Consider the following 11,985-nt stretch of genomic DNA (forward strand, 5'->3'; position numbering starts at 1 on the left):
CTCAAAATATTTTGTAAATTAGGTCGATCTCCAATAGCTAATATTGAAGTATCAAGATAGGGAACCAACTAGCAGGAATTGGACACCAACATATTCAAAATGGACCCAAACTTGGGCCAAGAATCCTTGTCCACCCAAAAGCAGGGTGAATGAGGTGCACTTAGTCGCAGGATAGAGGTCTAGATCACCATATAAACACATGACTTCAGTTTTGCAATAGAAAGGCCAAAAATATACTTGGAAGAGAGTTAGGAGGAGACTCACTAAGGCAAGGGCACAAAAAGTAGTGCTACACTTTATAAGTTGACCTAATATTATATCCACTTTAAAATTTATTTGAATAACTAATGATTAATTCCTCACACTCTCCCCGTGACTCTCCCCCTTTCCTCCCCACCAAGATCTAAGTTCAATGGTTTTATAATCATATTTATCTTTTTTTTTTTTTGTAAAATCAAATTAGCATACCTACATTTCGAAAAATCTATATAAAAGACACCAAAGATAACATTATTATTTTACTATTATATATTTATATTTCAATATATTCTTATTATTATATTTTTATATTCCTATTAAACTCATTACAAAACTAAAAATTACTAAGATTAATTTTTAATATTATTATTATATTTTTATGTTTCTTTTAAACTCTTTACAAAAACAAAGAAACAATTAAAGACTAAATTATTGTTATATTATTATATCATTATATTTTTATTTTATATTCATTCTTATCCTTCTCCTTGAGAAAAAACAAGATTTTATGTAGACATTTTAAAACCTCATGCTCTCATTGTATAAAGTCTTTGCATATATAATTAAATTAAAAATAATAATTATACGAAAGAGAAGATTTATTATTATTATTATATTTTTATTCTTTACAAACACAAAAAAATACTTAAAGACTAAATTATTATTATTATATTATTATATCACTATATTCTTATTTTATATTAATTTGTATCAAAAAAACTAGATTTTATGTAGACATTTTAAAACCTCGTGTTCCCATTGTATAAGGCCTTTGGATATAATTAAAATAAAAATAATATAATCATATGAAAAGAAATTTTTTAATATGCTATTACAAAAATTATAATTATATGTACATCTAATACATAATATATATTTATTATTTTATTTTTATAAATACAAGCAATTTTTTATACAAATAATATAAATAAAAAAAGAAATGTCCTAATTGGCGTGCTTGACCTTAAAATGTGGTGCCTCCGTTCACACATTAGCCCTCCAAACAGACAAATACATAAAAATAAAACAAAAACTAAATAAAATTAAAATAAAGAAATCATTGACATAACATTTATGCCTCAAAAACGACGGGAAAGGTTAAAAGATAAAAGCAAAACTCTGTGAAAAAACATCGAGGCGATGAGAATGGCCGTCAAATCCAACGTAACACAAAATCCTTTAAATGAAGGAACCAACGTTAGTTACATAGCTTTTGTGTGATCTCCAACGTACATTTTCCTGTTATCTCCACCTGCCTTGCTTATATTTTACTATCCCAAATTTTCTGGTCTGAATTTTGAAGATGAAGAAGATGAATCGAATTGGGCAGATTGTGAAACTGAGACAATTCGTGAAAAAATGGAAGACCCGAGCTCAGGATTCCCCCAGTACTACCGGCTGCAGCCTGTCGCCCAGGTCGAAACACTCGTCCTCCTTCTCATACGACTCTGAGGAAGAATGCTGCAGGCGACCGGCGGCGCCGCCACCAGACGTGCCAGAAGGTTATTTGGCGGTGTATGTGGGGCGAAAGGGAGAAGATCGGACGCGATTCATTATTCCCACAGCTTATCTCACGCACCCATTTTTTCGGAGTCTGCTGGATAAGGCCGAGGAGGAGTTCGGATTCGATCACCAGGGGCGCGGACTTACAATTCCCTGTGAGGTGAGCCTCTTTAATCAGCTTTTGCGTGTGTTGGGGGGAGATGAAAGCCTCAGGATCCATGATCTTTTTGAGTTTTTTTCTAATGAAATGGACTGCGGTTCTCAGGCTAAAGCCTCGGATTCGTTTCCCTTGTACAGTTTTGGGTTCAAGAATTTAATGTTGTGAGTTTTGGGTCTTGATCATTATTGGTCCTCTCGTCCCATAAAGCTGTGACCTTTTTTTGGTTTGAGTTGCTTTAATGGAGATGGCATGTTTTGGGTACTTTGATCAGAAAAAGGGTTTGTTTTTGGTGGGCTGTTGTATAGATCAGTGAATTTGGGTATATGGCCAATTGTTTCTGCAACGATTGTGGAAATATGTGGTTTGGGGGTTAATTGTTTGCTTGGGAAGATGGGCTGCATCGGAGGAAAGTGAGAATACTGTAAAAAGTTTTCCGATTTTGTATTGTCTGTAAATTGTATAGATATTGGATATACAATCTGAATTTTCTTCTACTCCTTTTGCCAACAATTTTACTGTTTCATCATGTCTGATTCTATCTTTTTAATACGATTCTGATTTTTTTCATTTAGTAACGAAATTTTATTGATGATGAATCATAGAATGCGATATTGATGATGAATTCGAAACTTACAATCTAAACTAGAAACAGTAAATTATCTGCATAATAGATCATATTAACATCATTAACTATATTATCCCAAATAGTTATACTGAGCTAAATTTTGTCGTGAATTGCAAAAGATCTGAGAGTTTTTGGCCCAAAGTATTTTGTTCAGCTATATGGACTGTATAATCGAGTAGTTTTTTGGAACACTGATTAGTTAATGATAAATAAGAATCGATAGCCCTCCCAGCGTAATGATAAGGATGATGGTAAATCGAATAGTATTGAAGGAATTTTTTAAAGCAAAACGCCGACTCTAAAAGCTTTTAGAGCGCATGCTTGTCGTAGCTGCTGGCCGTTAACAGCTGGAACGTTGACCAGCTGGCTTCACGGTGGGGCCTCTTTCATCATTAAGAGTTCATCACAACGTAAGCATATTGCCGTCTGCCTACCAAAGCTGAATGTATATTTAACTGTATTTATTTATTAATTTCAATTTGGAATATAATGTGGTTTTGATTCCAATTTTATGGGTGGGGAGTTTCATCTAGTGGTGGAGAGCTTGGTCTATTGGTTGTTTTGAATGTATGTTTGAGTTGATCTAGTGGTGCATAGTTTGTATTCTTGAAAGAGAGGTCATGAGTTCAAATCTTATAGAGAGTAAAGTATGTATGGCTTGTTAGTAGCACAATTAGGTGCCTCCTTCAAGGAGTATGAGGTAGACCCAAAAACAAAGTAACTGATATACATTGCATTTCCAATTCCATTCCAATTGTTTAATGGTAAAATGTGAGTTCTGATAATTGGGTTGATGATATGAGTGTTTTTTAATTTTAATTGTGTATGTTTTTCTAACCAAGGTTTCATATCACACTCTATCATGTATTGAGTCATCCATTATTAGTTAGAGAGTCAAGAACTATGTACTGGATTGATGTTCCATGTAAATTCTCTCTCTTAATTATTTAAGAACATGGCACAATTTTATTAAAAAGAGAAAAAAGAAAAGAAAAGTGTATATATAATTTTAAAAACATTCATATTGTGCACCTAATTTGTTGGGAGCTTGCAAGACAACAAGAAAACATCAAATGCACCCATGAAATATTATATCAAGAAATCTAAATGAAGAAAACATGTTCATCAAATCAAATTGCTCAAAACTGTCTTACAATTCAAGGTGGCCCTCACTTGGAAGAGCACTTGATCTTTAAGATGACAACCTAAAGAATGAGATTGAAGAACGATCTAGGATCAAAATGGATGCAACTAAGATCCTAGTGATTAGAGGAAAAACTATTGATATGATATGGATGAAGAACTATGATAGATGATATGAAAGATGGAGGTATACTTCCAAATTGAAAGATTAAGTGATGTAATTAAGCTAAGATGAAGATGAGATATGATAATGCTATGGAATTGATATGAAATTAAGCTAAATGATCATCTAAAATATGATATAATATAAACTATGATGCAATTAGGATGCCCTAGATGCTTGAGACTGAACAATTGGAGCTCCTTGATAACCTGCACAACAAAATAACTATAATATGGATGCAAAAGATGATGGATCCTAAGATTGAAGAAATGGGCTCTATTTATAGAGAAAATAGATAAATTGATGGCCAAGATTGAGCAATATTAACAAGGGCTAGGATGGAAAGTTATCAATCCATGAGGGGAATTCAATCCAATCCCAAGTTGACAAATGCCACCTTGAGATGGCTTGAGAGGATGTTAAGCAAGCATTAGATGCTAAGTAAGCATTAGGGATAACCTCAAGGGATGACATCATTGAATAATGCTATTATCCAAGGGAGCATGTTATTGTCCAAGAGGTAAACTCTTGTGCAAAGTTGAGGGATGCCTAAAGGGACAACCATCAAGGGCTAGGGTGATGTCTTGTAAGAGGCATTAAATGCCTTACAAGACTTTAGGGGCTAATTTGTAAGAGCCTTACCATTTTGGAAGACTCAACAAGTTAACTTGTTGAAGAAGATAAAGTCTTCAACACATTTTTAAGATTTTCCCCAAATTTGGAGAAGTGACTCCCCCAAATTTAGTGATGTGACATGATTAGAAGAATTGGGCTAATTAATGAGGGGTTAGAGGGGTTCTAGAAGAATATTAGCATGCTAATGGAAAATGTAGGAGAATGCAAGTGGAGGGAAATAGGCATTTTTAGATAAAATAAAAGATTCATTTTAGCCAAAAGAGGTGCAACTTGCATTTTTAGGATTTTGCAAGTGGGGGGACTATTCACAAATAAATAATGATTTATTTAGATGCAAAGAGATTTTAATCAAATGTAAATTCAATTAAAAGGGAAAGATGTTGAAATGTGGCGACTGATCAGCAAAGTACTGTACACTCAGCACATATCCTCGCCAGGGTCTGGGGTCGGGCTGGGCCCCGGGCAGGGGTTCGGGGGCGGCAGCCCCTGAGAAAAATTTTTTTGCCGTTTTTCGTTGATGAAAACCGACATTGTAATAAAACCCTAAAAAGGCCGACTTTGTTTGTTGCCCTAAAAACGCATGTTATAAGCGGCTCGGATGCTTAAGGCATTGTAAGGTTGATGTACTGTTTTTGCTGGATAATAAGAAAGATTGGACGGCTGTGTATGGTGGACGTAACCTATTCTGGGTGAACCACGTTAAATCTCTGTGTTATTTGTGTCCTGTTTTATTTCTTTATCTTTCGTATTTAAATCTGCATATAATTGTTAGTTCATATTTGCTTCGGATCTGCTTGAAACCCTAACAATTGGTATCAGAGCGAGGTTTTCTGTATATTGGCAGGACTTTCAGATTTGAGTGGGAGCAATGGAGGATTCCAAATTCAAGGTCGAAAAGTTTAACGGCTAGAATTATCAGTTATGGAAAATGCAGATGGAGGATTACCTGTATCAAAAGGATTTGTGGCGGCCATTGGAAGGAAAGGCAAAGAAACCAACCACAATATCAGATGAAGAGTGGGACATTTTAGATAGAAAGGCACTGGGATCCATTCGATTGTGCCTTGCATCGTCTGTAGCATTCAATATAACAGAAGCAAAAACGACTGTAGATTTGATGGCAACATTGGCTAAGTTGTATGAGAAACCCTCGGCTTCGAATAAGGCATTTCTTATGAAGCGTTTGTTTAATTTGAAAATGAGTGAGGGAGGATCTGTAGCGGAGCACTTAAATGAATTTAATACAATTACCAGTCAATTGTCTTCGGTAAAAATTACCTTTGCAGAAGAGGTTAGGGCTCTCTTGATTTTATGTTCTTTGCCAGAAAGCTGGAATAGCTTGGTTATGGCTGTAAGTAACTCTGTCTCTAGTAAAAATACTTTGGTATTTGATGATATTGTTGGTGTTATCCTAAGCGAGGAAATGCGAAGGAAAAGCATAGGTGAGACTCCAACATCATCAGGTAGTGTTTTGAATGTGGAGAACAGAGGAAGATCAAAGGAAAGAGGAAAAGGCCCTGGGAATGAGAAGTCACGAGGGAAGTCAAAGAAAGGATGCTCTCAATCTAGAGGAAAGAAAGATTGCTGGTACTACGGAAAGCCTGGTCATCTAAAGAAAGACTGTTGGTCTCGAAAAAACAAAGAAGGAGACAAAAATGAAAATGACAATAAGGAAGCTAATATTACAAGTAATACTTTACAAGATGCTCTAATCTTATGTTTGGATAATGTTAATGATTCCTGGGTAATAGATTCTGGGGCTTCATTTCATGCTACACCCCATAGAAAATATTTTCTAGATTATGTTCAAGGTGATTTTGGACAGGTATATTTGGGTGATGATGAGCCCTGTCAAATTGTTGGAAAAGGAAAGATAAAGATCAAGTTGCAGAATGGTAATGACTGGTTTCTACAGGAGGTAAGATATGTTCCTAATTTAAGAAGAAATTTAATTTCTGCAAGGCAACTAGGTAGTGAAGGTTGCATAGTTACCTTCTCAGACAGTATGTGGAAGGCCACTAAAGGATCATTAGTAGTAGCTAAAGGTGCGAAGGTAGGAACATTATATCTATGTACTAGTAACACTTACTCTACCTTAGCTGCTACAGATAAAGTTATTGCAGGGACAACAACAATAAATGTTGTAAGAACAGATTTGATAATGTGGCACCATAGGCTTGGGCACATGAGTGAGAAAGGGATGAAAATCCTTCACTCCAAAAATCTATTGCCAGGACTAAAGAAGATTGATTTAGAGTTCTGTGAAAACTGTGTTTATGGTAAACAGAAAAGAGTCAGATTTCTCAAGGTTGGGAAAGAGAAGAAGAGTGAGAAGTTAGAGCTTGTACATTCAGATGTATGGGGACCGGCTCAGGTATCATCTCTTGGTGGCTCTTATTATTATGTTATTTTTATTGATGACTCAACCAGAAAAACATGGGTATATTTCCTAAAACAAAAATCAGATGTTTTTGAAACTTTTAAGAAATGGAAAGCTTTGGTTGAGAATGAGATAGGAAAAAAGTTGAAGTGTCTCAGATCGGATAATGGAGGTGAGTATTGCAACAAAGGATTTGCAGATTACTGTTCCTTAAATGGGATTCGAAAGCAGAAGACAGTTCCAGGAACTCCACAGGAAAATGGTGTGTCAGAGAGAATGATTAGGACCATCATGGAACGTGCGAGGAGCATGAGATTGCATGCTGGATTGCCCTTACATTTTTGGGCAGATGCTGTTGTAGCGTCCTAAAATTGTGACACTTGCAATTTCAACCGCATTTAGGTCTTCACGATGGTGACGCAACACGGAACCTGGATGGAGACCCTGAAACTTGTTCATGACATCAAAAACTGCATTTTTCAGCACCCTGGCCTGATCCCTCCTTGCACCCTGCTATCCCTGGAGGTGGGACCATGGCGCCCAACGCCCTGGTCCTTCAGGACTAGGGCGCCCAGCGCCTTGGTCCCCCAAGACCATGGCGCCCAGCGCCCTGGTCCCTGGCCCTATTTTGGGCTCGGTCTCTTTTGGGCATCGGGTCTTTAAGTTTGCAATTCGGGAAATAATGTTTCCTGGTCAGCCTAAGGTCGGAAAAATCAGTCTATCAACCCTAATTGACAAATATATAAACTACATTTCCTCTCCCATTTGAGGAGGTCGAAAAAAGGAAATAAGCAAGAACAAAAGGCGAAAGCGATATTCAAACATTCAAGCATTCAAGCATTCAAGCATTCCTTTAAGCAATTGAGCATTCTAAGTCTCCATTCAAGGCTAAGTGTTGCATTCAAGACAAAGATTCAACCATTGAAGAGGAGATCACATACAACATACAACATACTACATACATTACACCTTCGCATGTAAGAATACAAACATTCTTACAACAAGGTATCAGTACTTGTTTACATTACAAACATTTACATTTACAACATTCTCATTTCTTGGTTAATTCCAAAACCGGGGTTTGACCTAAAGGCAAACCCCTCATCCCTAACCCCCCAATCGTCTTCTCTTTTCTGTGTGTAGGTTGCAGGTACACAGCTATAATTGAAGATCTGGAATCCTTGTGCAGAGACGAACAGATCCCCCTTCGTTTTGCGGATTTTTCGGAGGACCGTGTGCACGCTGGGCGCCATCGTCCTGTCAACTTTCGCTCAAATTTGCAGAACAACACCGTCTCGACATTTTACTGCTAATTCCAGGTCCGCAACTTCATCCCATATCCCTATCTCTGTTTATAAGCGAATCTTTCCTACTTTACATGCATTCCTAGTTCAATCTTTCTATCTACATTCTTTACAAAAGAGGGTATCCTTGATGTCACAACCCTTGAAACTCATTTAGAATCCAATCTTGCATTGCATGGGATTGGATCTTGTGGGTTTCAACCCCTCTTTTGAATGTAAAGTCTCCCCTAAGGGAAAACCATCAACCCTAGTGACTCTCCCTTCTCTCTCCTTGGAGATTGGGGAGGGGAGAACAACTAGGGTTCAATTTTTCTGCTTTACAGCTATACATACTGCTGTCTATTTGATAAATAGAGGACCTTCAACCCCTTTGGATGATGGTATTCCAGAGGAGGCATGGACTGGTAAAAAGGTAAATTATTCTTTTCTAAAAACTTTTGGTTGCGAAGCTTTTGTCCATGTTGATAAAGAAAATAGAACCAAGCTTGATGCTAAATCTCAGAAATGTACCTTCATTGGATATGGGATAGATGAATATGGCTATCGGTTATGGGATTTTGAAAATAAGAAAATAATTAGAAGTAGAGATGTTATATTCAATGAGAAGGTTATGTATAAAGAACAGATGCAGGAAAAGAAGCATGAACATAACAAACAAGAATATGTGGTGTTGGATGAGATTCCTGAAAATGAAATGCCACAGGTACTTGATGCTCAGCAACAACAGATTGTCCCACAAACTCCTACAAGTGTTAGACATTCTACGAGGACAAGTAGACCCCCTGAAAGATTTTCTCCTTCTTTGTATTCTATTTTATTAACGGATTCTGGTGAACCAGAAGAATATGAAGAAGCAATGCAGGTAGATGCCAAACAATAGTGGGAGCTAGGCATGAAAGAGGAGATGGACTCCTTGATGAAAAATAAGACTTGGGACTTAGTCCCTTTACCTGCAGAAAAAAGAGCCTTGCCTAACAAATGGGTTTATCGGCTGAAGGAGGAGGAAGGAGGTCAGAAAAGATATAAGGTCAAACTTGCGGTAAAAAGGTTTTGCACAGAAAAAGGGTATAGATTATGATGAAATATTTTCTCCAGTTGTAAAAATGACTTCAATTAGAACTGTACTTAGTCTTGTGGCTGCAGATGATTTACATCTTGAACAATTAGATGTCAAAACAGTTTTTCTCCATGGAGATTTGGAGGAGGAAATTTACATGTTGCAACCACAGGGATATGAGGTCAAAGGTAAGGAGAACTTGGTGTGCAGGTTGAAGAAAAGTCTGTATGGCCTAATGCAAGCACCCCGACAATGGTATTTAAATTTTGATAGTTTCATGGCTGAACATAGTTATCATAGATGTCATTCTGATCATTGTGTATCTTTTAAGAGATTTGATAATGGCAGTTATATTATCCTGTTGCTTTATGTTGATGACATGCTTGTTGCTGGGTCTAACATGCAACATATAAATGATCTTAAACAAAAATTAACCAGGTCATTTGCTATGAAGGATTTGGGTGCAGCTAAGCAAATTCTCGGTATGAGGATTACATGGGACAGGAAAAATAGAACCTTGAATTTGTCCCAAAGTGAGTATATAAAGAAGGTGTTGAAAAGATTTAACATGCAGGATGCAAAAGCAGTTAGTACACCTTTGGCTAGTCATTTCAAATTGACTAAGGAGATGTGCCCAAAGGCATAGGAAGAGGTTAATAAAATGTCTAACATCCCGTATTCATCAGCTGTTGGCAGTCTGATGTATGTAATGGTATGCACAAGGCCAGATATTGCACATGCAGTGGGAGTTGTGAGCAGGTTTATGAGTAATCTAGGTATGGAACATTGGAATGTTGTGAAATGGATTCTTCGGTATTTGAAAGGAACTACTACGAAGGCATTATGTTTCAAAGGATCTAATGCTGCTTTGAGTGGATTTGTTGACTTTGATCTGGCAGGTGATATTGATTCACAGAGGAGTACTACAGGGTATGTTTTTACTATAGGGGGAACTGCAGTCAGTTGGATTTCTAGGCTGTAAAAGGTTGTTGCACTTTCAACCACTGAAGCTGAGTATGTTGCTGCTACAGAAGCCAGCAAGGAGATGATTTGGTTGCAATATTTTCTGAAGGAATTAGGTCAGACACAAGAGGATAGCCCATTGTATACTGATAGCCAGAGTGCCATTCATCTTGCAAAGAACTCTTCTTTTCATTCAAGGACAAAGCACATTCAGCTCAGGTACCACTTCATCTGGACTGTTTTGGAGGAAGGTCAGTTACGGCTTGAGAAGATCCACACAAGTGAGAATCCTGCTGATATGTTCACAAAGGCAGTTCCACAGGAGAAGCTGATTTCTTCATCAATTTCTATTGGTCTTCTTGATTGATAATTGTGGAATTTATACCAGTCAAGTCCTAGTGTTTTATCCAGCGGATGTTGCATGTACAGTGGTGTCATGTAGTATTAGTCTCCAAGTGGGAGATTGTTCGGTGTGGAGCCTGATCAGTCTCCAAGTGGGAGATTGTTGAAATGTGGCGACTGATCAGCAAAGTACTGTACACTTAGCACATATCCTCGCCGGGGTCCGGGGCCGGGCTGGGCCTCAGGCAGGGGTTCGGGGGCAGCAGCCCCCAAGAAAAGCAGGGGTTCGAGGGTGACAGCCCCCGAGAAATTTCTTTTTGCCATTTTTCGTTGATGAAAACCGACATTGTAATAAAACCCTAAAAAGGCTGACTTTGTTTGTTGCCCTAAAAACGCATGTTATAAGCGGCTGGGATGCTTAAGGCATTGTAAGGTTGATGTACTATTTTTGCTGGATAATAAGAAAGATTGGACGGCTATGTATGGTGGACGTAACCCATTTTGGGTGAACCATGTTAAATCTCTGTGTTATCTGTGTCCTGTTTTATTTCTTTACCTTTCATATTTAAATCTGCATATAATTGTTAGTTCATATTTGCTTCGGATCTTCTTGAAACCCTAACAAAAGAGGGGTTTTTAATTTAATAAATAAGATTTATTCACTTAAATGGCTAAAGGGTACTTAATCAAACCTTAGTTTAATTAATAGGTTAGGCTAGAAGAAAAGGATTTTAGTCAAATCTTTAATTTGATTAATAGGCTGATTGGAAGAATGAGGATATTAATTAAACCTTAGTCTAATATAATAGGCGAATAAATGATGATTATTAGTTGTGCAAGTTTTAGGTGTCTACACATATCATTTTACTTTTTTGTTTTACTGACAGTATTCCACAGGGACGCATTCTCTCCCCACTCTCCCCCTCCACCCACCCCCCCCACAAAAAAAAAAACCCATATCCCTTATAAAGGGACATTTATAAGACTTGGAGACTTGGGGAAATATTCCCCCATAGCACCACCACTTCTGCCACCTTTTCCAGCTTTGTTCGGGATGTCGTTGGGTTTCTTGCTATATGGCACATGCCATTACATACTAATTGCAACCTTTAACATCATGAAAACTAGTTGGCCTTTCATGAGGCACTCACAAAGATGCTATATTGCAGATTTTGCCTTGAAGATTTCAATTCATCTTTATTTTTATATGAACACCGCCCTCCACCATAGATCCACCACCATCTCCCCACTGTCCCCTCACCATCCCCAAATTTAGGCCTTGGTCCCATAATCATCGAAATCTGTCCCTATGTCCTCCTGTCCCCTTCTCAAGAAACTCTATCAAACTATGGTTTTACATGTATTTTTGTTATAATTATGTTTAATTCAATTATAATTTTGTTTTATCAATTACAAGAGAGTCAAGAATGATGTATTACATTATTGTTCCT

The 11,985-nt window shown here is 37.3% G+C and overlaps 1 protein-coding gene across 1 annotated transcript; it reads left to right on the forward strand.

The window, feature by feature from the left end:
• Window positions 1–1,456: 1,456 nt before the first annotated feature.
• On the forward strand, window positions 1,457–2,415 carry LOC131037123 (auxin-responsive protein SAUR50). Its single transcript, XM_057969161.2, has one exon. The coding sequence runs from the start codon at window positions 1,562–1,564 to the stop codon at window positions 2,084–2,086; it is 525 nt and encodes a 174-aa protein (XP_057825144.2). The 5' UTR covers window positions 1,457–1,561; the 3' UTR covers window positions 2,087–2,415.
• The last annotated feature ends 9,570 nt before the right edge of the window (window positions 2,416–11,985 follow it).

Source organism: Cryptomeria japonica, chromosome 2 (assembly GCF_030272615.1).
Source record: "Cryptomeria japonica chromosome 2, Sugi_1.0, whole genome shotgun sequence".
Taxonomy (NCBI): Eukaryota; Viridiplantae; Streptophyta; class Pinopsida; order Cupressales; family Cupressaceae; genus Cryptomeria; species Cryptomeria japonica.